The sequence below is a fragment of the Podarcis raffonei genome, chromosome 4 (genome assembly GCF_027172205.1).
Source record: "Podarcis raffonei isolate rPodRaf1 chromosome 4, rPodRaf1.pri, whole genome shotgun sequence".
NCBI lineage: Eukaryota > Metazoa > Chordata > Lepidosauria > Squamata > Lacertidae > Podarcis > Podarcis raffonei.
The window spans coordinates 76,488,397-76,516,394 of NC_070605.1; the positions used below are offsets into that span (position 1 = coordinate 76,488,397).

General features: G+C 43.8%; 1 protein-coding gene across 3 annotated transcripts; it reads right to left on the reverse strand.

The window, feature by feature from the left end:
* Positions 1–741: 741 nt before the first annotated feature.
* On the reverse strand, positions 742–27,989 carry RFX8 (regulatory factor X8). Of its 3 annotated transcripts, XM_053384210.1 has the most exons (16): positions 27,908–27,989; positions 24,876–24,999; positions 24,086–24,147; positions 20,552–20,638; positions 13,246–13,309; positions 12,150–12,242; positions 11,679–11,756; positions 10,804–10,914; positions 10,592–10,705; positions 8,970–9,120; positions 8,762–8,820; positions 7,240–7,396; positions 5,959–6,053; positions 4,587–4,701; positions 1,828–2,108; positions 742–1,188 (listed from the first exon to the last, which is right to left on the reverse strand). In XM_053384210.1, the coding sequence occupies exons 1-16, from the start codon at positions 27,961–27,963 to the stop codon at positions 1,018–1,020; spliced, it is 1,818 nt and encodes a 605-aa protein (XP_053240185.1). In that variant the 5' UTR covers positions 27,964–27,989; the 3' UTR covers positions 742–1,017. The 3 variants fall into 3 exon arrangements, with proteins under 3 accessions (XP_053240185.1, XP_053240186.1, XP_053240188.1); XM_053384211.1 differs by lacking the exon at positions 10,804–10,914; XM_053384213.1 differs by lacking the exons at positions 24,086–24,147; positions 24,876–24,999.
* Between the last annotated feature and the right edge of the window lie 9 nt (positions 27,990–27,998).

Consider the following 27,998-nt stretch of genomic DNA (forward strand, 5'->3'; position numbering starts at 1 on the left):
CTCAGCCCTCCAGATGTTTTGAGACTACAATTCCCATCATCCCTGACTGCTGGTCCTGTTAGCTAGGGATGATGGGAGTTGTAGTCCCAAAACATCTGGAGAGCCAAGTTTGCCTATGCCTGCCCTACAGGTATTGATCTGAGGACTGCAGACAGCAGTTGACATCTAATAATAATAATACCAGGACTTGAGTCTGCCTGGAAGCCACACATGCTTTGATTTTGAGACCCCTGTTTTTTAATCCTTGATGTGTGGCTACTCTGCAGTGAACTCTGCACAGACATCTGTTTATTACTTCTTTACCTGCTCCAGGACTTTAAAAAGTACCTGGGCTTTCTGGTTCAAATTAAGTCCTGACTGCCACCTTGAGGAGACAGTTCGCTCAGATTAAAATGCTGTCGCTAAACTGCTGGACTTTGGAACATTCTACATATACAGGATTTGTAATAGGACTTCTCAAAATTCAGACTCCTGCAGGGACATGAACCACACTTGGTAGCCTTAGGTACAGACGGCATAATTCTGGGACTATCTGTATTGGCAAAATGCCTTTCCTTGCTATTAAAACTTTAGATTGCAATGGAACAGGGTTTCTTGTGGGAGTGGGTGGGAAGAATCGTTTATACTGTAAAATGTCATGTACAGTCATGGTGCTGTATGTATTAATATTATAGGGCTCAACCAATACATATTGTCACTGGCTTGCATCTTTCAGCATTACAACTGCAACTGAAGCGGGAATGTCACCTGAAATTTATTTACTACATTTAACAAAATTGTTAGTGTTACTTCCTACAACAGCTATAAAACGTAAGACACCGAAGGGGAAATTTCATTAACTATGCATGCTAGGCAGATAAAATACATCAGAAAAATGACACAATTTTAAAAATGTATGCATGCTCGTCATAAAAACTACTTACTTCCACAGAATATACACTGGGGCTGTGCTAAATCTATATTCGAATCAACTATGTACAAAACACATTTTTTTTGCGATGGTCGTCAAACAGTCTTTCAGATCTGCTTCGTTTCCTCCCAAGCACTGCTGCAGTCTTCTTGCGGGTCAGAGGTATGAATGATAAATTTCTGCCCATCTTTTAGAGTAACAAGTGCTTCCTGTCCAACAGGAAGATTCACTTTAACCGAACATTTAGATGCTTTGTCTTCCAGAACTACCTGGATAAGCTGCACATTAAAAAAGAAAGAAAGGAAGGAAGGAAGGAAGGAAGGAAGGAAGGAAGGAAGGAAGATGCAATATCACTATCATTGCTGTGGGAAGACAGGATTGACTCAGGGCTTACTATCACTTACCTTTCCCCCGTGCCCACAGTAGGCACAGGTCAGTGTTTTAAAGCTCTGCGTCCAAGCGCGCCTTTTTTCGCTCTGCCACTTTCCTTAGTGGCACTTTCCATTCATTCATGCTGAATCCCTTCCTCCCCCACAACAAACACTCTGTGAGGTGAGTGGGGCTGAGAGACTTCAGAGAAGTGTGACTGGCCCAAGGTCACCCAGCAGCTGCACGTGGAGGAGTGGAGACGCGAACCCCGTTCCCCAGATTACGAGACTACCCTCTTAACCACTACACCACACTGGCCATGAGAAGTTCCTCATGGTCTGGTATAAAGCCCACCAGGGTGGCCTACTTCAAAGCTGAAATGAAATTCACCTACTCTTGATCATAGCTGCTGGGAATACCTTTTGATGTTCACAGATATCACAAGCACAGATAGAGCCCTGTGTACATGCCTCAAGCATGCATCCATTTCCAACAATCTGATTTTCCACTTCTCATTCAGAAGCAAATATGAAGAACTGGGTTTTTACCTTGTTGCCTGTGTCAGCATCTACTAGGCAGCTGAGGACCTTCAGAATAATGCTACTTAAGTTAATGTCGCTTTGACTCTGGGTCAGAATGATTCGAGTTGGTGCTGCCTCCCCGCCATCAGGCTGTTCAGCAGCAAAATCGTCCAGAAGACAGACTGGTTGAAGAGCCAAGGTATCCTGCGGCATCGTCAATGGAGCCCCAACTCCTTCCTCCTCCACATGGGTTTGAAGTATGTGAATAACATATTCAAGCAGAAGCAAATTGAACAAATGCCAGGAGCCTAGGTTTTAAAAAAATAAAAACAGATGGGATAAATTGTGAAGCCATCTATTAGACCTTCCTAGTCAGATGAAAAGGCAAAGGCATTGGCTAGCATTGAGATAGGAATGGGGAGATGGCACTCAGCTCTAAAAATCAACCAGTGACCTCACACTCGGAGAGTAATTGTGTTGTCCTTTACATACAAAAGTACATGGACACATTTGCATAGTTGCAGAGGACAGAACTACAGAGCCATTTCTCCCACTGCTTTGAACTTCCCCAAGCAGGTCTTGCAAAGGAAGGAGTTACAACTGCATGGTTTGCACAACAACAGGGCTTTTTCCCTCTTAGCTGGTCCCTGGTGAGGAGCTGTTGGGTGAGTCCCAGAGCTCTGGGTGAAATCAAGATGTAGTTAAGAGAGGAAGTACATCTCAGAAAACCTACCAGTACTTATCAGCACTATTGTAACAGTGCGAGGAGTTGCTGACTCTATTTGTATTTCCAGAGGGTAGTAAATGAACTGACAACAAACCTCCCTTTGTTTTGCAGGTGACTGTTGTATGGATTCGAAGTGCCCCAACACCTACAAACATCTCTGTCTAGATGTACCAAGACTGACTTTAACTGATTTTAAAGTGGTCATCCTGGAGCAAAGAAACTTCAAATGAAAACTGCACAAGTTTGCACCAGTACAAAGTGGTTGGGTTTTTTTTTGTTTTGTTTTGTAATAATATTTTATTCTTTTTCCCATAGAGAAAGTAATTTGTTGCTCAACAATTATATTCCATTTCAACAAAACTAGTGACTTCCCGCTCACCCAACATCAACGTTTATAACTCAAATCACGAACAATTGCATTTTAAGGTTTCCATCTTATCTAATTTCACACTCTCTAACATGTTTCTTAATGTATTCTGCTGTTTTCTTACACTACAAACCCCGCTGTGGTCTTTGCATATGGGAAATAATTTTACATATAGACTAGGAATGGTTTCCAGTCTTCTTTAAAAGATTCTAAATCTGTATCTTTTATCAAGTGCTTTGTTTTGTTTTTGAATCACACTACATGTGTCAATCAGCTTACCAGTGCCAGAACGTGTTACCATCAAAGCTGTTTTGTGGTCACTGTAACACAGCTATCACTGTCTGTACTTCCTGCATTTCATTTCCCTCTTGCCTTACTGTTTACAACAAGAATGTGGAATATGATGCCCTCCAGATGTACATAGTTGAACATCAACTCTCAGCAGCCCAAATCAGCATGGCTAATAGCCAGGTACGGGGCTTGGAGTCCAACAACATCTGGAAGTTTACAAGAGGTGCATCTTCAGCCTTCACAGGAAGTTGCATAATGAAGATGCCAGGCACATGTCTGTGGGTAGGAATTTCCACCACTTAGAGGCTGCCACCCCAAGCTTCTAAGGGTAAGGAGCTACCCCCTCTGCCAGTCTTAGCACCCAAAAGGGTCTGTAGGGAAGCAGGTGGTCTTTCAGGCATTTACAGTATGTGCACCATCCGTCATATGCACAGAGCAATGTACAACGCCTGCTGGATTGAATGGCCTGGGTTGCCTGCCTCTCTTTGTTCAGTTACTAGACTTTCCCAACAATGCATCTATTTTACTTTTGGGGAAACGTGGTTAGGCAGGAAGAAGAAGAAGAAGAAGAGTTTGGATTTGATATCCCGCTTTATCACTACCCGAAGGAGTCTCAAAGCGCTAACATTCTCCTTTCCCTTCCTCCCCCACAACAAACACTCTGTGAGGTGAGTGGGGCTGAGAGACTTCAGAAAAGTGTGACTAGCCCAAGGTCACTCAGCAGCTGCATGTGGAGGAGCGGAGACGCGAACCCGGTTCCCCAGATTACGAGTCCACTGCTCTTAACCACTACACCACACTGGTTGCCCAGGCCAGCAACAAACAAGTATCACTGCTGCCAACACAATGTCTGAGAAGGATGGGAAGCGCTACTACTGGTAGTAGGGCCAGCATTAAAGGCAGAAATTGAGGTTCGAAGTATGGCAGGCTGATTTATGCCATGCCTGCCTCTGAGCAATCCATATTGTTCTTAATTGCATGGAATAAAGAGGGGGTATTTGTTGTGGGATCCGTGCTTATGACGCATGCAAGCTTTTTTTTTGAAGCCTCCACGTGACATAGCTGCCATCCAAATGCCAACCCTCCTCATTTAATCTGGATTTACGCTTTCTGGGGGAAATCCGATCGGCCCCCCCCAAAACCCATCAACAATCTGTTTGCAATATCTCCACAGCCCTTTTGCAATATGAAGGCCCCCTCCCCACCTGAAAGCAGACTCCTCTTCTATCGTGGGCCTCAAGCGCACAAGTCATAAGCACACACTGAGGCAGGTGGCTCCTTAGATGAGAGTCCCGCCCTCATGGTGCAAGGCTCCTTGTTCAAGATCCCAAGTTCTTGACCGCCAAATATGTTTTACAGCAGAATACGACCTACAAAAGACCATCTCAGGACATCACTGACCAAAGCTCTCAGTGTGGCAGAGGGTCATTGCCCTGCTGACAGACGTCAAGAGGAAGTTCCACCTCAGCTGGAAATTAGCAGCGAGCTTTCTGAACTCTTCTTGATTCTTGCTTGGCTGCAAAGAGTCACACAAAGACATTTCATTGTAACATGGCCCCAAAGACTGCATAGACAAATGCTTCAAACCTATACCAGCCTCCCTGAGAGTTAAGTCCCACTAAACTCCAGTGAGTTCATTTTTGATATGATTAGGTGTTTGGGAATATAAATGTAGTACTTTTCTTCCACAATGGATAAATTTCTTCAGACCTGGGACAGCTGTCTAGTGGTTTCTGGCATACCATCAGGATGTGCTTATAAAGAAATAGGAGCCGCTTTAGTGAATGAGACTTTGGGAACAGGGTTGAACGTATACCTGCATTTATGCTACCGGTAGGTAGCCGTGTTGGTCTGCCGTAGTTGAAACAAAATTAAAAAACTCCTTCCAGTAGCACCTTAGAGGCCAACTAAATTTGTTATTGGTATGAGCTTTCGTGTGCATGCACACTTCTTCAAGTGGGACGCGGGTGGCGCTGTGGGTTAAACCACAGAGCCTAGGACTTGCCAATCAGAAGGTCGGCGGTTTGAATCCCCGCGAAGGGGTGAGCTCCCGTTGCTCGGTCCCTGCTCCTGCCAACCTAGCAGTTTGAAAGCACGTCAAAGTGCAATTAGATAAATAGGGACCGCTCCGGCCGGAAGGTAAATGGCGTTTCCGTGTGCTGCTCTGGTTCGCCAGAAGCGGCTTAGTCATGCTGGCCACATGACCCGGAAGCTGTACGCTGGCTCCCTCGGCCAATAAAGCAAGATGAGCGCCGCAACCCCAGAGTCGGTCACGACTGGACCTAATGGTCAGGGGTCCCTTTACCTTTACCTTTACACTTCTTCAGATACTGCATTTATGTGTTTGAGATCATACTGAAAGGTCCCTCTATTTTAGCATTGATCCTCACCCACACTCCAAGCACACAAATATTTCAGTTCAACTATTTTCAACTAGTGTATAAACTTCTCATATATATACATATGAGAGAGAGTGTGTGTGGGTCATTGTACAAAGTACGAAGTGGGGATGGGATTACCTTCCCCAGACCAAGGGCTAAATTTCTGCTAATCAGCTTGCCAGGAACCTCATGCCCGCAGTGGGCGGAGCCAAATTGACACTGGGAGGAGGGCAAAGTGGACAAGTCCAGAGCTGGTAGTGAGCAGGGTCACCCTATTCTCCCTCCTTCACCTTTCTCTCATATAAATGCACACACACCAGCTTCATTTCAGGAGCATCACCGTCTCTCGTGTGAAATAAACACAGTATCTCTAAGACCGCCTAATTTTGTACCTGAATCACGAAAGCCTCAAGGTCCGAGGACAAACAATTTAGCAAAACCCTAATATCTGTCGAAGTGTCCAGTGAAGACATCAGATTATTCAAGCCTATAAAATAAGTGAATATGCACTGGCTCGTAGATGGCTCAAGGCTGTTCCTTAGTTTAAATCTCTTTATACTTAACAGAGACAAAACATATTAAAAACAACTATTAATAATATGAAGACAATATGTTTTCTTATTCGCTTCTAGTTAAATAGGATCTTGTTTTTACAGCCTGTTGATTCCAAACTTCACTGCAACCTCTACGGAGAACTAGGGCTTTAGTCAATCAGTGTGTGTTTGTTCTTATATGTGAAAAATACTGTGCACAGAGCAGCCGAAATTCAACATTTTTTATGTTCAATTCATTTGAGTGAGATTAAGAATCAACTTAGTGTTCCTACTGAATCCAGCTTGGGCTGGACCATGTCAACTGTTGTTGTCACATGAAAATGTAAGGCAGGGAAACCATGAAAGCTTAGTCAATGAAAATGTTATTCTTTGATGCAAAGGACTGCATCATATGATACTCTGATGTGTAGGACTGCATCTCTGTACTAAGGTTACAGTTATTCAAGACACACATGTCTTGTGTCCATTAATAAAATTATGACTTCTCCATTCACATACAAGCAAGAAGCTTTGCCATGAATATTATCTACTTTGATCAATTAGGTCTTCTGATATTAGTGTACAACAAAGGGTGTTAGTTCAAGTAGCAACATATAATTTCAACAGTGATGTGGCATGAAAGTTTTCCTATTTCGTCAGTTCCTTAGTAAGAACGCCAAAGGCAAACACAGTATTAGAGCAAGCTTGTCAGTTTCAAAAAAAATCACTAAATACAGGTAAAATGGACAAGAGCACTTTCTAGGGCATGAGAAAACTTTCCAGAGCAAACTGAAAACTTTCTGATGAAAATTGCCCTAATTTGCACAGGAAGTTCTCCCAAGTGCTAACTTCCTTTCATCACAGCCATGCCCACTGTAATTAATATGAGGAGAAACCTTATTAGTCATATAAAACTTCAACAAGAGGTCCAAACCAAACCAAATGTTACAAAAGAATTTGGAAGAAGGACATCCACATTTGAAACTAAGAACAAACTGTGAAATAATCCTCATGTGATATCCACATAAGGAAAACATTTTGTATCAAGGAAAGAGGGAGAGGTTCTCTATCAAATTCTAGCAGGAAAAGTGAACAAAGTACTCCATCAAATAGGAAAATAGTAAGAGCCTGTGCTGCTACATTTCAGCTCTGTGCCACTTTCAATTTCATCCACATTTCTAAATGCAATTTGCAGCGAGCTTCCAGGAATGTCCGAAAACCCCTGAGTAATGATTGCGTTCATGTCAGATTTCAAAACATTGACCCTCCTGCTGTTGTTCAAGACTATTCTCATGGTCTGTAAATGAAGAGAGAAAAAGTGCACATCATTTATGTCTTGGGAAAAGCAAAAACAAAACCAATAACCCCACTCACTTTCAAAGGGTTTAATCTCAGTATACAGCTAACACTGGGTACAACCCAGGCTTATCAGATTGCTGATGATCCCTCTCACCTCCTCATAACACACAATACCATCACCATTATCATGATCAATTACCACATTTTTCGCCCTATAGGACGCACCATCCCATAAGGCGCACCTAGTTTTTTGGGGGGGAAATAAAGGAAAAAAATTTTATTCCCCCCCCCAGGCGCGGGGCTGGGGCGGGGGAAGCCCGAGCTTCCCCCGACCCCCGACCCCAGCCCCCAGAACAGGCAACTCTACGCAAGCTGTGGGAGCCCGGCGCTGGGCTCCCATGCCTGCGGAGAGCTGTGCGAAGCCTGGGCGCGCTGAGCTCAACGCGCCCAGCCTTTGGCATGCAGGCAACTCTCTGCAAGCCGCGGGAGCCCGGCGCGGGCTCCCATGGCTTGCGGAGATCTGCGCGAAGCCTGGAGAGCGAGAGGGGTCGGTGAGCACCGACCCCTCTCACTCTCCAGGCTTCAGTGTATGCCTGCATTCGCCCCATAGGACGCACACACATTTCCCCTTCATTTTTGGAGGGGAAAAACTGCGTCCTATGGGGCGAAAAATACGGTAATAACTGGTAATACAGTCACTTTTATTATTAGCATTGAACCAGAATTGGGGCTTGGAGGGGTTCTACGGTGGCAGCGGTGATGATGCTTTGTGTTGTGTACTGAGTTGAATAGGATCCAAAATGCAGCAGTATGATTGGTCCTAGAACAATAGGATTCAGAATGCAGCAGTCGGATTGGTTCTAGAACAACAGGATCCAGAATGCAGCTGTCTGATTGGTCTGCAGGAGCCGCCCAATCCAACTCCAGGTGGAAGTTAATCCGCAACCTGATTGGCCTACAGGAGAATCCCGGAATTAGCCAATCACGTGGGGCCAATTGTGTAAATAATGGATATAAAGCAGACATTTCAGGGGAACTTGCATTCCTCACTACTATGAGCTGAATAAAGAGCATGAAATCCACACTTGACTGCAAGTATATTTCACTTTTGTACTCAGCAATGAACACAGGGGAAATGATTTTCGTACTGCTCTGCATTACAGCTTACTTTCCCCACCAACCTGCCCAAGTCCTCCACCGATCCCACATTCTGTCCAGAAGGAGGCAGCATCTCATAACTGCACTATGTCCACCAACACAACACAACTGTAAACATAGGCCTGTGACTGATCCATCCTAACAGAACGTTTTTGTCAGCTAATTCATTGCGAATGACTTCGGCTTTCACCTTTGGGATACATACCTTTGCCATGTTAGCAAGGTAAGTCTTCCTCCGAAGTCTTTTTATAAACAAAGTCACCTCTGAGAGGAAAGGAAGAAACAAATGATCACGATTCACCACCACTTAATTCTAAACGACTTGTGTTACAGCCTGCATTACTAAACAGTTTGAACAGCTCATATCTATGAATATTGACCCTGCTTTTCAAGTCCTCAATACTTGAACATACCTTTGATTTTAGAGGCGCCCAACAACGGTGGGAGGTCTTCCATAGTTGCGAGCAGCCAGCTTTTAATATTTTTGCTGAATAATCTGACCAGTTTAAGGTACTGTATAGAGACATCTTCCAGAAAATCATGAAGCAGAATCTTTTCCATTTCCTAAACGTATTGGATAGTTCTTACCCAAAGGCAAATGCAATGAACACAACATGAAAACAGATTATTTCCCAACAGATTGTCCCAAACCACTGAAGGGACTAGGAATTACTTTCCTCTTGAGGATTAAATACAGCGACCCAGTTCAGACAATTACTTAAACCATGGTTTAGGTTTACGAGATTAGGAATGACCACAGTGAGCCCCCTCTCCCTTTTAATGTGCAAGAGAAAAATGAAAGCTTCTGCTTTCACTTTAGTGGAAGCCACAATTCTGCATTACATTACAAACAGTTCTGCATTACAAACTTGGAGAAGCGTGGTTTCTTGCTGTAACTAGGGTTGGACGAGAATCCATTTTGCATTTAAAGCTGAATCTATCAAATCAGTACCTTCTGAAACAATATGCAAACCAACACACATCTTTCCTTAGAAATCTGCATTTACCTGAATTTTGCAATGAAGTTCTCCAACCACACAACACTCACCAAAAATATATATGCATGTATTATAAATAAAGATGTTAGTGAAAATAACCTACAAAACGCATATTGTTCAATAACATACTAAAATATGTGTGTTAGTCATTAGGAGAAATTCTCACTAAAATGCTGATGAATTTTCATGAGGATATAGAAGGCAACAAGCAGCTGAATAAAATTTGCACTTACAAATTTATATGTACAGATGCAAAATTAGAAATGATGACTACAATTTAAATAGAAATGCAAGTAACATATCTCACCATGATGGAGAAGACAGTGATTAGGTAACCTGTGTGCCTGTATTGTCTTCTGTCTTGGTGCTAACTGATTATGGGCAACTACAGAGCCCTAGATGTTAAACCTGAAACTGCTTGCAGGAGCTTTCAAGTAGAGGACTCCTTCAAACTCTCCACTGTAAAGTAGGACACATGGCCACACTAAGCAGCAAAGGGGCTCATAATAAGGTCTCCTCATAAGATCTCCTCAGAAAATCTCAGTGCCAGTGTGCCTTTGTGGTTAGGGTGCTGGACTAGGTCCTGGGAGGCCAGGATTCAAATTTCCACTCAGCCATGAAGCTCACTGGGTGACCTCAGGCCACTCACTGTCTGTTCTTAGCCTAACCTACCTCACAGGGTTGTTGTGAGGTTGAAATGGGGAGGAAAACCATGTACACCACCGTCTGAAAATCACAAATGAGCACCAATCATTGGAATACGAGAGCAGCCCTTCTGGGGTTTCTTTCTCCTCAAGTGAGGTTGAGATGATGAAGGACTAGGAAGGCAGCCATCCCCACAAATCCTGTATGAATATACAAGGTTTCTCTGTCAACCAGGGGCCATTGAAGCCATACATGCATTAGCTGCAGAAGCAAGGAAATGCCCATCTGGTTGAAGAACTTCACTTTTATCTGCACACTTTTGCCCCACTTCTCCCAAAGAAGGTCTGATTCAAAGTTTGGAAACCTCTGGTCTAATATATGAAAAGTGGTACCTGGAAGAGCTGCCTGTCATAGCATTGAAACAGCTGGCAAACATCTGCCTGGGACACGAACATTATTGCGTCAGGCTTCAGAGACTTCCAGAAAGAAGTGAAGAGCTCTTCCACCTAAAGGAGCACATACTTAATGAATTTTCACTGCAACATTGAAGTCATTTATTGTTGGGAAAAGAAGCTTAAGGACATTTGCTCAGCCCAGAACCCACCATGTGCTTCTGCTGCCTTCCCAGATGTTGGGAATCCTCTGGAATGCTTCCTTCCCCTAATGCAACGGCTACACTGCTCCTGAACATGCATCTCCACATAATGGTGGTGGGCTGGGGGGGGGGGTAGAAGAAGACTTGCTCTACTCATGTTTGGCTTAAAAAAAAAATAATCCAACTGGCCTAGAAGACGGAAGTAAAATATTGGTAGTGATCCCCATTGTTTCCAAAAAGGAGGCAAAATAAAAGCCTCGGGTGTCTAAAGCATGTAATATTAGCAATGAAATCTAGAAAAAACAGAGGTTACAGGACTGTTTATTTTGCCTGCTTGTATATCATCATAATCAAGCAGAGATTTAGGATAAAGTAGTTGGAGTAATGAGATTTACGGGAAGGAGGACATTCCTTTAATGGCTACAATCTTATATATATGCATGTTTCCTTGGGAGCAAATGTATTCCCTGCCCCCTCAAAGCATATAGCATCTTAAGAACATACTGGATCAGACCAAAGACCCACCTACTGGATCAGACCAAAGACCCACCTATTCCAGCATTCTGCTCCCACAGTAGCCAGAGTGGCCCAAGCCTCTTTCAGATGAGGTGTTTTCTTCAGGACCACAGCATGGAAAGAAAGAGTTGAATTCCTCCTCCCTGCCTCCTGCAATCCTAATAATTATCAGTCTCTCTCATCATCTGATATTTACATTTTAAAAACTAAAACAAACCTATGTGGCAATGGCAAAGACATTAACCTCACATCACTTTTGGCCTAAATGCAGCCAGAGAAATTATGTGGAACTTCCTATCAAATAAACATGGAATGGGTTGATCTGAAGGAAGGCTTACGCAGAGACCTAACACAAACATCTCACCTACCTGGTCAAGATCCTTGTTTTTTACATTCTGCAACACTTCTTGGCAGTGGGTGCAATATGCATCAGCAAATAAAGAAACCTGGAATATATACAAAACGAGGCAACATGAAAGCACCGTGGTCAAGAATTCATAATTGCTCCATTTATTCAGTCCTCAAAGCACCATGCAACAATCTACAACAAAACAGACCCAAACAGGTCAACCCTATCCTACAAAAATCTATTCAATAATCAGAAGTGGACTATTGCAACTCAGAGGTTTGGGATAATAAAAATAGAAGATCTTACTTGTCAACCTTAAAGGGACAAGGGTGTAGGTTTCCCTTTGGGATAATTTCCACAATATGGGGGCTACCACCAAGAAGTCACTGCTTCTTACAACCTTGCTGTCCTTGGTGGCAGTAGCCACAACAGGGTCTCATCACTTGATTTGATCTCAGCTCTGGAAGGGTTGTTATGCTATCAAACATACCATTTTACAGGAATGTTTCTTTTCTAGCTCCTGCTCCCATGAAGAAAATCTCCTGAATTCAGGAAGTGGATATCCAACTGCTTCTTGGTCCTTCTGCAAAACGACTACAGTTTATTAAGTTTACAACACACACTTACAACTATGTTTATTACTACTGGGTGGCACAATATTGGGAAACAACAGAGTGGGGTCCTTTGGCATTGGTGTGTATTTGCAACAGCCACATTGATCTGGGGCAACCTTGACATGAAGGATTTTTTGGGTGGACTGGACTGTCAGTGTGCTTTTACAGAGTGTTTCCAGAGCCACTCCTATCCAGTAATCCAACTCGGATTCCCGTTAGCCTGATCAAAGGATTCTCACACTTGGTTTGATACTCTTACACAAAATACACGGGCATCACTGTCAGTTGCGCAGTGCACACCCATGTATGGCTAGCTCCTGCTTGTTCCTTTGCTAAACTGCTCCAGGGCTCGAACAGAAAGCTTTCTTGGGAACATGATGTGGGGCAGTCAATCAGCACTGCGTATAGCCAGCTTCTGTTTCAAACTTGCAAATCTATCCCCCCACCCCACTCCGAATTCCATCATGCAGTGGAAAAGAGACAACTGGACTGAACACAGAAGAGGCAGTTTCAGAGTGAACCTACGGCTCTAAAATTGTTACGCCTGACTTCACCTTTAAAAGGGTATGAGCAGCAAGTCACACTCTTGTATTTGGTTCTATGATTCTATGCGTCTATGTTTCACAAGTGATGCAGCTGTGTACTTAAAGGTAGCAGCAGAATCTCCCCTGAGATCGACTAACACAGCAGAGTACATGGACTGAGGTACAATAATGATCCTACCAGGAAGCAAGCAAAGAAATGGGTCACCACACTTAAAGTCTCTCGCATGCAGGATTTAATTATGCGCTTACTGATTCAGTGCCATGGCTCCTGCCAACTTCCTACAGCAGAATCATAGCCAGGAAGAAAAATGCTTTTTAAAAAGCGTTCTCGGCAGGTTGCATTTCACTGATCCATCACAGACGGATGTTTTAACAGTCCTTGGCTCGTAGCCACTTCGTATTAAATCTGCTTTGAACAAATACTCACTGTCTCTTTTCTGCAGCCACTGCTCTGATGATTTGCCGCATTCTCAAAACTGCAAACCTCCCCACTGTGGTAGGACAGACAACAACAAAACCTACTTTGAAATAGCTCTGTTTGGTTAACTATTTCTCTACAATGTCTGAATCAGGAGAGGTTGCGAGTGTATGAACCAATGCCTGGGTGTTATGATGGGCTAACCATCTCTCTGAATCCCTGGCAGCAAGTGGTTCCTGTGTTCAGGAATTAGGTTTTTTGCCTGTTTGGGGCAGGGTTGTACTCCTTATGAAGGAACAGGTACATAATTCAGAGGGCGCTCCTGGAATCATCTTTGCCACTAGAGGCCAAGGAGATCTCAGTGGCAAGGGGTGCCTATTACCATCTTCAGCTAGTATGACAGCTATGTTCTTTCCTTAACATGGGTAGCTTGGCCATTGACAACCTCACAATTAGATGGCTGGCATGTACTCTCTGTGGGGCTGCCTTTGCACCTGGTCCAGAAGCTGCAACTAGGGCAGAATTCGGCAGCTAGGATGCTGAGAGGAGCACTGAGCTATTTCATCCATGCTGAAAGTACTGCACTGGCTGCCTCTTTGCTAGCTCACCAGATTCAAGAGCTTGCTGCTGACATGTTATTTAATTTATTGTCTATTAAATTTATGCTTTGCTGTTCTTCCCCACATGGCAAACACATCCCTGGGGAAACCCAGCCAGATGGGCAGGGTATAAATAATAAATTGTTATTATTATCCCCGATAAAACAAGGCAATTAAAAATGAAATAAAGACGTATTTCAAAACAATTTAAAGCATCTAAAAAGCACCACAGAAGTGGTGGCACCTACCCTCTGAGCTTCATGCATGGATTTTGCTAGGTCAACCTTGGCCCCTACTGACCAGGGACAGCCTCTGTTTTCTAGTACCTATCAAACAATAAATCCTCTTCCTATTTTTGCCTTTGGGGAAACGCCTTGTTAACATTTTGTTAGCGTGCTAGAGCTGTCATCCTTCAGGATTCAGCTATTTATAACTCAAAGCTCTGTGGGATGGTGGTTCCATCTTGTCTGGAGCACATTCATATAAATGGCATAAGCACAGGGTGATAGCCAAACAAACAGTTCCAGTAACATAAAGACTTTGGAGTGAGCAACAGAACTTTACCTCCCTCTCTTCTCCTCATATTTCCCCTATGTCTGAGTTGGGGGAACGTCCAGAATTTACTTAGGGGGTACATGGGGGCACATAGAGAGAGGAGAGTGAGTGTCACTGTACAACCCAAAGTGTTTGTGCTAGCAGAACTGTTTAGTTGGATACCATGGCACTAAACGCAGCCTACCATTTCACACACCGCAGCTCCCGAAGCAAGTTAGCATTGTAGCACGAGGGTTATGGTTTCATTGTTCAACGTTAACAAAAAGAAAAGTCGCCCACTTGGCTTTTAAGCTAGCAGAGGACGGGACTGCTACAAATCAAATGAATGTTGCTGCAACATGTAGAAATACACAGTGGAAGTGAGTGATCCATGTTATGAAAACAGACACAAACGTGTATGTATGTATGTATGTATGTATGTATGTATTTGGTGAAACGTTGGGAGTGCACGAGCTTTTTCGGCTTGCTGCTACAATTCCCAGCATCCCTGACCATTAAGAAGCCATCCTGTCTGGGGCTGGTGGGAGTTGGGACTCTAAGCACAGCTCAAGGGTCACTGGTTTTCTGATCCCTGGCTAACTGTGAACTTCTAAGAACTTGAGGGCGCAGGGTTGACTGTGGTTAAAAAAGTGAAATATTTGGGTATAAATATGACAGCTAAGAACGTGAACCTATTTAAAGATAATTATGAAAAAACTTGGACAGAAGTGAAAAAAGATTTAGAAATTTGGTCAAACTTGAAGCTTTCCTTGTTAGGTCGAATTGCAGTTATAAAAATGAATGTATTGCCAAGAATGTTGTTTTTGTTTCAAGCATTACAAATAATGGATAAAATGGACTGTTTCAAGAAGTGGCAAAAAGATATATCTAAATTTGTCTGGCAGGGCAAGAAGCCCAGAATTAAATTTAAGATATTAACGGATTCAAAGGAAAGAGGGGGGTTTGCCCTGCCAGACTTTAAACTGTACTATGAAGCGGCAGCTTTTTGCTGGCTAAAAGATTGGCTACTTCTTGAAAATACAGACATTTTGGATTTGGAAGGTTTTAACAATATTTTTGGGTGGCATGCATATTTGTGGTATGACAAGGTTAAAGCACATAAAAGTTTTAAAAACCATATTGTCAGAAAAGCACTATTAAATGTCTGGGTCAGATATAAAGATTTGCTGGAAAACAAAACTCCAAGGTGGCTGTCGCCAATGGAAGCTAAGGCAGTTAAAAAGTTAAATATGGAGTCGAAGTGGCCAAGATATTGGGAAATTCTGGAAAAGGAAGGGGACAAACTGAGATTGCAGAGTTTTGAGAAATTAAAAGGGAAGGTGAGAGATTGGTTGCACTATCACCAAATAAATGAAGTGTTTAAATTGGACAGTAAAATTGGCTTCCAGGTGGAAAAATCAAAATTGGAGACTGAATTGTTAGAATCCAGTACTAAGAATTTGTCAAAAATGTACAATTTGCTGCTGAAATGGAATACACAAGATGAAACGGTTAAATCAACTATGATTAAATGGGCTCAGGACATTGGTCACAATATTTTGTTTGCTGATTGGGAAAAGTTGTGGACCACCGGGATGAAATTCACGGCATGTAATGCCTTAAGAGAAAATATTATGAAAATGATCTATAGGTGGTACATAACCCCAGTCAAGCTTGCAAAGATTTACCATTTGCCTGATAATAAATGTTGGAAATGTAAAGAAAAGGAAGGCACATTTTTTCACCTTTGGTGGACGTGCCCGAAGATTAAGGCATTCTGGGAAATGATCTATAATGAACTTAAAAAGGTATTTAAATATACCTTCCCTAAGAAACCAGAGGCCTTTCTCTTGGGTATTGTCGGCCAAGGGGTGTTAAAGACGGATATAACTTTCTTTATGTATGCTACAACAGCAGCTAGAATACTCATTGCAAAGTACTGGAAGACACAGGATTTACCCACACTGGAAGAATGGCAGATGAAGGTGATTGACTACATGGGCTTGGCAGAAATGACGAGCAGAATCCGAAACCAGGGAAGAGAAGCAGCGGAAGAAGAATGGAAAAAGTTCAAGGACTATCTAAAGAAATATTACAAAATTAATGAAAGTTAGAATGATGTTGGACTGAAAAGTAAATGGTTACTATTAGCAATGGTTAAGACAAGGAGAATAAGGAAGATTAGCTTAAATTTAAAGTAAAATAAGGGAAGATTTGCTGAGTAATTGATTAGAATCTGGAATACAGAAAAGGGAGGCATGAGGAAGTCGGGGAAGAAAGGTATAAGAAATTAAGATATGAAATGGTACTTGTTTTTTGTTTTGTTTCTGTTTGTTTATGTATTTATTGTTTTTATGTTATGTTTGTGTGGTTATAAAAACTGTTTAATAAAAAATATTAAAAAAAAAAAGAATTCTAAGGTATCTGAAATATAAAAAAAAAAAAAAGAACTTGAGGGCGCAGTTCTAAAGGGTGGCAAATGCCAGAGCTGTTAAGATTTATTATGCTTGGTCCCCAAGTAGTATTCGATACAGCAAGAATTATTTAAGCAAGAAACAAAAAAGAAAACAAATTTGGCCGCAATCAATCAGTCTTAAAGAAGGCCTGCACAACTGGTGACAAAGGCACTCCAGTACTCCTCTATTACAGCCTGCCAAGTTTTTAACCACCATCCTGTTTTTGCAGTGCCAGCAAACAGCTGCTTCCATTGGGGTTCCATACATAACCAGCAGGCTGTATTCAGCTTGGTGGATAATAGCACAGCTTTTTTTTGCAGCTGGAGCTCACCAGAATTCAGTTCTGGCACCTCTCAGGTAGGCGCCATTGCCATTATATGAGAACAAGGGAGTTGTTCATGGTCAGTTCTGGCACCTCTTGTTCTAGAAAAATAGCGCTGGATAATAGGTTGTACAATCTGCATAGGAGACAACACATAGGGGCCGAGGTTCATTCGGACGCCCTAAATAAAATATTTGAGGGGCCACTGCTCCCCCAAGTTGATGGGCATTGACATTCAAATGGTGTGAGTGTGCCGCATCTTGTGATCCATTACGCAAGGTGGGGCTTACCTGCCCCCCCAATATTTTATTCAAGTTGGCACACCTGGCAAGCTGGGTATAATTTGCTTTGCGGGCAACACTTATTGAAAAACCAGGTTTTCAAGACTCGGACTTTGCTTTCTTTCTTTTTAATAAGGCCTTGGAGCAGCTTGACTTGAATTCTAGGATAAACTGCCGGGAGTGTAGTAATACGTTTCCTGAGAATTCCCAGCCCCTGCTTCTCTGGGAAGAGCACTCCACCCAATCGAATGTTGTTACTATAGCAACACGCACGGATGGTGGTCTCTCTCAATAGGCTGGCTGGCATAGCTTGTCAGCTCTCAGGCCGCCATCCTGCTCCTCCTCAAGAGCCAATTGAGCTGTACGCATGGTCTCGTGGCTGCAGCTGCTGCCTAGAAACAGGGAAGCAGGAGAGCTCATCCCTCTGTTCGGTGATGTCAGCACCCTAAACATGAGCACCTGCTTGAAGCTTGCCATATGCAGTCACAGAACACTAGCAAACATCCATCCCGACGGTGCTCAGAATATCCTAGAGAACTGAACAAAACAAACCATTTTTTTTTTGCCTCAGAGTGCTTACAGTCTGAGTCGAATGAGAGAACTAAAGAGATGGAAAAAGGATCACGCTTTTACAAGCAGGGATGAGGGAGCAGGGCTCACAGAGAACATGCCCTCTGAGTCCAGTGATCACCCTGCAATGGCCTCTCCCTGCTGCCTTGTGTGAGGAAATTTGTGTGACGTGTTATGTTTGTTTCCTCCTGAGTCTGAGGAGAAAGCTAGAGGAGCATGCTCACACCATGCTTCACCTCCGAAAGTCACTGTGAGGGCATGTGCCTCCGTGGACTCCGTGATTCCTTCCGTCACCCACATTCCCTCACATGCATCCCTAAGACCCATTGGCTGCTTCTTCCCTGTCAGCACACACACACACAACCTTCCGCCACACCACACTGGGGGCTTTGGGAAACAGGCAAAGCCCACCCTATCACAGGCCAAGTAAGGCAACCGCCTCAGGTGGCAGATGCTGGCGGGTGGCAACAGCCCTCTTGCTGTTCCTCTCTGTTGGACAGAGCTGTTTACATGGCATGCCTTGCTCCGCTTATTATTTTGTCAAGAACAGCTTGCAGAATACAGCCACAATAAACCACCAGCCTGGAGGGACCCTTTGTTAGTTGCCCTGTGATGCTTCCCAATGCATATTTGTGTCTTCCCATATAAATCCTTTCCGGATTTCTGTCTCCAAACCAGGGATGCGGCCTGTGGTGAGGCAGGAATGGCTTCGGCCTGTGACTGCGCTGTGATCACTGCCATACGGAAAGGGACTCTTGCACTGTAGCAAGTCAACTGAAGCCCGAGATGTTTGCAGGCACAAACACTTCTGAAAGTGGGCTCATTTATAACCACTCCAATAGCACCATGAGCATGAATAATCATGAATTCACAATAAAAACGACATACGGAGGGGCCCTAAATTGAGTGGGTGTTATATAGCAATGCCTACCCCAACAAGGAAAATGGATGGAACCAGTAACTAGCTGTGAGTCATGTCAGGTTACACTGCACATCCCCATCATGGTTAAAGTTATTTTTCCACAGGCTACCCAAGACTATATGCTCATTTTTTCCAGCTCATTTTTTATTTTGCTACATTTTAATGGCATTATTTCATTGTGATGGCTGTTATCTGTTTTTGTGGCTGCCCCGGGCTCCTTTAGGAGGAAGGGCGAGATAGAAATTTAATTAATGAATAAATGAAATGAAATTCTTAAGACTGGTATTTTAATACGTTTGCTGACTTTCGTAAAACACCTTGCAGGTGCCTGGCTACATACTTAAAGCTGCATAGGACCACAGGAACAAATCTGCCTATGCTAATTTATATGTAGAAACATCACAGTAGGCAAGACAACTAATTTCCCACCCTAATCAGCCCAGGCAAAATTTTCCAATGAATTTGCACTCCACTGCAGTTCACACCAAACTAATTTCTCTTCAATTCATGTATCCCCCATTAATTTCCCAGTACATTATCCTCCAAAGCAATTCAACTCCCCTTAAATTATCCCCCATTCATTACCTCCAAATCATCTGGACAAAGTCATCTTAAATTAGTTTATTTCCCCAATTTAAAACCATACCCAGTATGTCCCAGGTTCAATTTCCCTCAAATTCATTGCTCACCCTCCAGATTTGGGGTCACCTTTTTCATCTATCACTAATTCAAAACAATCATTCCAAGAGCAGAAATTGCTTTTTGCTAGTGGAAACACACATTTGGATTCAACCCCACGAATTTTCACAAGTAACTTGTTTCCTCCCCACCCCCCTTGTGTAATATGAATGTAGAATATATGATTTAGTCTCCAGGCAGAATCTCCATGCTGCACAACTCAGTTAAGTGGATCATTTTGAAGCAATTTTTTAAACCCACACTTCATCCATATATAGGCACCTGCATCCTTCTACTGTGATGTGTAGCTCATTGCAGAAGATGTGTGTGTGTGTGTGTGTGTGTGTGTGTGAGCAATGTGCGACAAATCTGATTTTAAGTTTAATCAGAACTTGGCAGCAGTAGTTTTGACATTTAAGAGTAAAAGCTGACGAACCGAATCTTGCTCAAACAGGTTATAACTGACAACTAGAGCTTGCAAATATATTCTGTTTGCTCAACAATGGGCATCCAAAATTTGAGTTAATTAGCAAAGAGGGTCCCACTCTGATCCCTCAGCTGTTCAAATAGCTGAATCAGTAACTGGAAAGCTATCTGAAGTCCTCTTGCCTGGGACTTCATTAAACGGTCTCAGTTAAACCAGCTGACCCTTGCAAGCTTGGTTCTTCTTATTTGTTGACCTTAAAACTAAATGTCACCCATTAGACCTGGGATTCGACCAAGACATTTTGTGAATAACAAGATCACACTGGGATAGCTCAGTTGGTACAGCATGAGACTCTTAATCCCATACTGTTTTACAGCTTCTGTTGCAACTACACAGCAAACTGGGACCCCCAATCCTCAAAGTGCCAGGGTTATCATTATCCAACCAACTGGCGTAAATTCACTGGAAATACAATTTCAGCTATTCGTACCCACATTTTGTCATGAAACAGATTTAAGAACCAAACCTGTTCTCCCTTTTCTCAGCCAAAAGATAGCAATAGTAGGCATAGAAGGGCGAGCTCTTCTTTATCTGTATTCCATCATAATGATACCTGAAGAATAACAGACAAATTTAAGAGATTAATGAAGAGGCCAGTTGCGTGGCGAACTCTCAGCCATGATCTGTAAATATCTGTCAGAGATTCAAAATGTAATGGGTATGAGTTACTCGTGTGTAAACTGGCGCCTCTCTAGGCTAATTTGCCTTGTTAAACCTTTCTGACTGCACAGCCCTTCTCATCGTGGCTGCCTCAGTCGCTGGCAGAATCCGTCAGTGGGCGTTTCTTAAACCTCTTCCAACATAAAAGCTGTTTGACACCCAGTCTCCTCCTCCTCTCACTGCGCGGGAGTCTTCTGAGCAGGGAGGGAGTGGGTAGCAGAGGACCTGTGCTCTCCTCACTGATGTCCAGTGAAGAGTCCTGGAGCCCTCTCTCCGATTCCCCCATCTGCCCCCCTTTATCCCTGGTGTTGCGCTGATTTGCTTCCCCCTCTACTGAGCTGTTTCTCCCCCTGCTGCTGGGTCCTTCGCCAGCATCATCTGGGAGCCTCCCCTTCGCCTCTCGCTCCGATGTCAGTTCCCTGACACAAAATATATAAATAAATGGAATACTTCCTGTGACACCTTTAACCACCTAATATGCTATGTACAACCTTGTTGATAATCAACTAAGCCAGTGCAACCAAAACTGTGGGTCCTGTTGGGTTGCACCAGGCATAGGCAAACTCTGGCCCTCCAGATGTTTGGGACTACAATTCCCATCATCCCTGACCACTGGATCTGTTAGCTAGGGATGATGGGAATTTTAGTCCCAAACATCTGGAGGGTCGGAGTTTGCTTATGCCTTGGTTGCACAATGAATGACATGCTCCCTTGCCCCATTTACACAGGTCTTAGGTTCTTCCTTCCTTCCTTCATCAGGCAGACAGCACACCCTTCCTACTGGGTGACCCCATTAAATAAATAAGCTCCTTCCATTTATGCCAAGAGTGGGGAACCTGTGGCATTTCAGATGTTATTGGACTACAACTGTGAACCTCCCTGGCTGCTGGTCAATGCTGGTTGGGGTTGATGAGGGATGAATTCCAACAACATCTGGAGGGCACAGTTTCCCCATTGTTGCTCTATGTCACAGCTTAAATTCTATTCTATTCCTATACTGCCTAGAATATGGGTGGCCAATGTATGTACTCTGATGTTTTAGAATACAACTCCCATCAGTTGTAGAGCAGCCCCTGATGTTGACCCAGAAGCTGCAGCTTTGAAATGCAGGGATGTGGCTGCTCACTGGAGCAAACGATCACCATTATGTTACATTGCTGCTGAAAGAATTACACTGGGAGCTAATTGCCTACTGGGCTAAGTTCAAAGTGCTGGTAGTGGTGCACAATTCCCTATGCAGTTTGGGACCTGGAAACCTAAAAGACCCTATCACTCCTTATGTAACCCGACTGATCACTGTGCTCTGCAGGAGAATGTCAACTGCAGATAACATCTCATCAGGAGGGCTTGTTCTGCAGGACAAAGGAACTGGGCTTCTAGAGTGGTGTAATCTATTCTTCAGTTTTGTATCAGACAGCCACCCTCCCACCTACTGTATTGTCGTTTTGATGCCTTCCTCTTTCAGCAAGCCTTTTAAGGGAAACTTTTGTCCCCATCTGTCTTGGACTTGAAATTGTTTTTATATACAGAACTGTGTCAAGTGTTTTATATATGTTTTCACTGTTGAGGTTTCCAGTGTTAAATGATTTTGCGATGTCTCATAGGAAGCAATTAACAAGTGGAAATAAATAAACAAAACAGCCCCAGGAAGCATGTCCAATGGTCAGTGATAATGGGAGTTGTAACCAACAGCATTGCTGGAGGAGACTCTTGAGAGTCCCATGGACTGCAAGAAGATCAAATGCATCCATTATTAAGGAAATTAGCCCTGAGTGCTCACTGGAAGGACAGATTGTGAAGCTGAGGCTCCAATACTTTGGCCCCCTCATGAGAAGAGAAGACTCCCTGGAAAAGACCCTGATGTTGGGAAAGATGGAGGGCACAAGGAGAAGGGGACGACAGAGGACGAGATGGTTGGACAGTGTTCTCGAAGCTACAAACATGAGTCTGACCAAACTGCGGGAGGCAGTGGAAGACAGAAGTGCCTGGTGTGCTCTGGTCCATGGGGTCACGAAGAGTCGGACACGACTAAACAACAACAACAACAAACCAACAGCATCTGGAAGACACTACATTGGCTATATACCTATGTCGTCATTAAAAATTGATATAAAATATAAACTTGTGCAGTGTTGACTCCTGATGAGATATTCTTCAATGTGTTTTGAAGAGGGAGGAAAAATAAAATTAAAGGTGGGTCCCACTTCAAAATGCTTGAGAAGCACTAAGCTACAGGCCAGATTTTTATATGCTGCAATTTGACTTAAAGCAAATAGTTTCTCTCCGATAATCATATGAAAACTGCTCTAAAGATCACCATGTTTTCCAATGTGAAGCTCTGCCAATTAGTGATAAATTTAATTCTGCCTATAGACTAATGTCACATGAGGGTGGGTGGTTTAAAAACCACAAGCATTGACTGATCCTTCTGTTCCATCTTAGAATATTTATGAACATTAGCACCATTCAGTAGTCAACTGCCACCGGCAGAATATTAACAAACTGCAGCTCCTATAAGGAAAGTAAAAATTGAATTTAGTGTGAATGCACACACACTGCCTGGAGGGGAAGAGAACAGGTGTGCTGTTTTCAGAAAGGAAAAGAAGCCAGGAGGTCAAGGACTGTGAGAACAGCTGGGGAAGCGAGGAACAGAGACAGGGATCTTAGATGCGAAGAAATTGGAGAAAAGAGTACAATAAACTAGGCAGAGAGAGACTCGGGGATTGACGGGGGAAATGATTTAACACCCACAGAACATTTAAGGGAAAGAGATACAGAAGAGGGAGGGAGTTGAAGATTTCTCTGTGAATAAAGGGACGCGGGTGGCGCTGTGGGTTAAACCACAGAGCCTAGGACTTGCCGATCAGAAGGTCGGCGGTGCAAATCCCCGCGATGGGGTGAGCTCCCATTGCTCGGTCCCTGCTCCTGCCAACCTAGCAGTTCGAAAGCAAGTCAAAGTGCAAGTAGATAAATAGGTACCGCTCTGGCGGGAAGGTAAACAGTATTTCCGTGCGCTGCTCTGGTTCGCCAGAAGCGGCTTAGTCATGCTGGCCACATGACCCGGAAGCTGTATGCCGGCTCCCTCGGCCAATAAAGCGAGATGAGCGCCGCAACCCCAGAGTCGGCCACGACTGGACCTAATGGTCAGGGGTCCCTTTACCTTTACCTTACTGTGAATATATTTCACTGTTTACAGATGTTGCTACCATGGTTTTGCATGAAAGTTCACCTTCCATATTACAGTACCTGTGAACTCTTAAATGCACAAATAAGCAGCTGACTATAGACTTTTCTGATAGCTTCTAAATCTTCAATTAATACAAATGAAATGATAATGTACCTTGCACTTCCCCTTGTGCCCAGTCTTCTGGTTCCTAAGTCTGGGAACACTAACCGAACAAGCTTAAAAGAAATGCACAGAAAAGTTAGTCACACTGGTAAAATATTTGTGTGCTTCCTGTATCATCTCAGAACATTTTCAACCCATTTTCTAGTTATCACCAGGTGATGTACTCACCTGGTATTTACTGAACTGAACAGCTAGTAATTTCCCACATTCTGTCAATCTATCTGGAATATTTTACATGTTTTATAGTGCATTCCTCAGTACACATCATCTACTCAGAAGTAAGCCACATTAAGACCTCCCAGGAATGTGTGTTTAGGACAGCAGCCTCATGCCATTTTTCACTTGACAGTTTATATCCAGAAATACGAATGTTTACTCAAATATACATTGTGTACGTCTCACAGCAGTTGTGAGTGGAACACATATTAAAACCACCATGTTGAATCGCCCACTGGGTCTAATTTGAATCTAAGGCTGCCATTGTATGCAGATTTAATAGGGAGTTAATTCCCATTGAAATGAGCTGTACTGAGCAATTATGAATAGGAGTGTCCTGCACATGTCTCAACACGATATACAATACCAAGTGATTACTGAACAGAAGGGAAGATTTGTTTGATAAGTATGTACAAATATAACACCACTGCATCTCTATAACAAATGAATAGTAGTTCTACTAAAATCAGCTCCCAGAGCCCAAAGCTTCTAATGGAGCAGAAACTGGTACAGTTCCATCCGAAACCGATAGCATTTTAAGGTAGCAGCAGCACACTGTGTATACCTTTCCAAATGTAGCTGGATTTACTTGAGTCTGGGCCTCCTGTCTGCAGTTCTCCACATACATTTCGTACAGCAGACAACGTGGCACACTGCATCCTTCGCATACAAAGAAATTGTCTGCTATCCTTGGAGGGGGGAAAAGAACCAAGAGGAAACAAATGTTATGCCTATTTATGTTCAGAAGATGCGGGTTGCCATGTTTACTTTGAAGGACAGAAGGTTTGCAGCAGGTAAAATAAAATTATAACTTGGAATTCCTGGGTTTACAAAGCGTTTTGTGAAACAAAATTGAATTCCATAAAATTGTTAATTGTTTGAATACAGTGTCTCCATATCTCAAGGTTGTGGGTTTCACTTTGGTTGCATTCTGCAGCTATTTTAACGCTTTTATATTTTATTATTTCATTTTATTTCAATCTGTTTTAATCATTTAACCTTCATTTTGCCTACAGAACTTCAGTTGTTACGTGGCATTAAAATGTAGTAAATACATACCGTATTTTTCACCCTATAGGAAGCACGTTTTCCCTTCCAAAAATGAAGGGGAAATGTGTGTGTGTCCTATGGGGCGAATACAGCATGCACCGACCCCTCTCACTCTCCAGGCTTCAGGAAGCTCTGCGCAACCCTAGGGAGCCCGGCGCGAAGCCGTGTCGGGCTCCCGAGGGTTGCGCGGAGCTGCCTGCACTCTGGGGCTCGGCGCAGCTCCGCGCAACCCTCCGGAGCCCGGCGCGGCTTCGCGCCGGGCTCCCAAAGGTTGTGCGGAGCTGCCTGCACTCCCAGGCTTGGCCATAGCTGTCAACTTACAGATTTGAAAATAAGGGACCTGCGGCCTCACCTGTTACAGGCACTCCAGTCTTCCTGTCCTCCTGCAGTCTGGTCATACTCATGCTGGTAGCTTCGAGAACACTGTCCAACCAACTTTGTAACCAGAGGTTAAACTGAATAGAATCTGAATCACATGGACCACAAGGCTCCCCGGCCTGGCTTTGCACTGCAAAGTTTGCAGCAGAACGTGCAACAAAATGGCGTCCAGCATTCAAAAACCCTCTCAGCTTGCATTAACTAGCCACACACAAGGCATGCAAGCTCCACCCCCCAGTCGTTCTTAGACTTCTTAGTGGGTGAGCAACACAGCGAAGCAACACAGTTGGAGCCTCCCTCCTCCCTGGCTGGCAGGGAGGGAGGGAGAGGAGCTGCTTCCTTTGAAATTTAAGGGACATCATTTAAGGGACATTTAAGGGACATCCATCAATAAGGGACAGCAGCGGGACATGGCACTGGAATAAGGAACTGTCCCTTCAAATAAGGGACACTTGACAGCTATGGGCTTGGCGCAGCTCCGCGCAACCCTCTGGAGCCCAGCACGGCTTCGCGCCAGGCTGCCAAAGCTTGCGCGGAGCTGCCTGCATTCTGAAGCCTGGGGCGCGCTGAAGAGCGCGACCGGGCTTCGCACAGCTCTCCGCAAGCCTGGGGAGACCGGTACGGCTCCCTAGGCTTGCGGATAGCAGGCTGTTCTGGGGGCTGGGGTCGGGGGAAGCTCGGGCTTCCCCTGCTCCAGCCCCGTGTCTGGGGGGGAAATCAAATTTTTTCCCTTTATTTCCCCCCCCAAAAAAACCTAGGTGCGTCCTATGGGGCGAAAAATACGGTATATTTATGCATGCTAGATCGTCTGGTCAGCTATTGGGGGGAACAAAATGCTATATTCGGGGCTAATCCAGAATGGCTCTCTCTTCTTATGCTTCTTACCCAGTAATCTGCACACAATTCAGACTAACCATACCTCACACCAAAAACAGAAAAACGCTATTTAATAAATAAACGAATATATATATATATATAGCCCACCTTTTCCCCATCATGGAACTTGTGGCATCTCCCATTCAGACACTGACCAGACCAAAACCCACTTTGGTTTAACAAGCTGGTTTCCTCAGACATCACACTTTTGCTCTCAGCTTATGCCCAATCAAAGGTATTACACAATAGCATGGGTGTCATTAAAAACAGGTTTGAAGGATGCCATTTGAGGGCTAACTATTCAACAACCAAAACAAACAGCACAATTATTTCCAACTTCTGGAGCTGGTGGGAACACTGAACCAGATGGCAAATTGTGTTAGGTGTTTTTGTTTTTTGTTTTAAATGCAGCGAAATGCCCCTTCAGGAAACACTGTGACAAAATCCGTGTTTGCAAATGTATTGTGAGGGAAGGGCCACAAGCTCATTGGCAGAGCACAGCATCTCAAGGTTGGGCTGGGAGAGAGACTTTTGCCCAGGACTTTAGAGAGATGCTACCCCTCATCAAAGCATGCAGATTCTGAGCTGCACAATACAACGGTCTAGAGGCAGCTGTAATACTGCACTGCGCAGTCTCTTGAAACTTATTTTTTGGGTGGGGTGGGGCAGGGCCAGATTTAGGTTTGATGAGGCCCTAAGCTACTGAAGGTAATATGGCCCTTTACATGTCCAGCTGTCCTCTCTCAACATCGTTGTTTTTTGTGTTGAATATATGCTAAATGGTTATTTATGCATGCAGAATGTAGGCCCCCTATATATAGAAATGTGCAAAGCAGAGATATTTTAGGCAAAGCAGGGGGGGCCCATTACTTACATCATAGGAGCCTATACAACACAAAACACTGTTGCTGTATGTAGGTTTTATTTTATTTAACTTATATTTTGGAAATGTACATGCAGTTGTGTTTTTTCCCCCTTTAATTTTTTTTTTTGAGCCCCCAAGAAAGTGGGGCCCTAAGCTGTAGCTTGTTTAGCTTATACGTAAATCCGGCAATGGGTGAGGAACAAACTTATTCACCAATTTCCTCCTCCTGACACGTCATTTATCAGGTCGCTCGCTTTCTGTCCGCCCACCCCAGAGCCAAGCAGCTCGGCTTTCCCTTCAGCTGCTGCTCCTGCAATGAGCAGCAGGCAGCACTCGCAGCTGGCGGGGCTAAAAAGCAGTAGGGCTGCTGATAAAGAGACGCCTCTACCTCCAGGAAATGAGGTCGTGGTGGTGCTGAGGACACCTACCACTGAGTAATGGGCCGGTATATGTTACTACAGCCGCCGGGGAAATGCTCGGCCATCCCGCTGCGCACAGGCGTCCCGAGCCGCTCCGCGC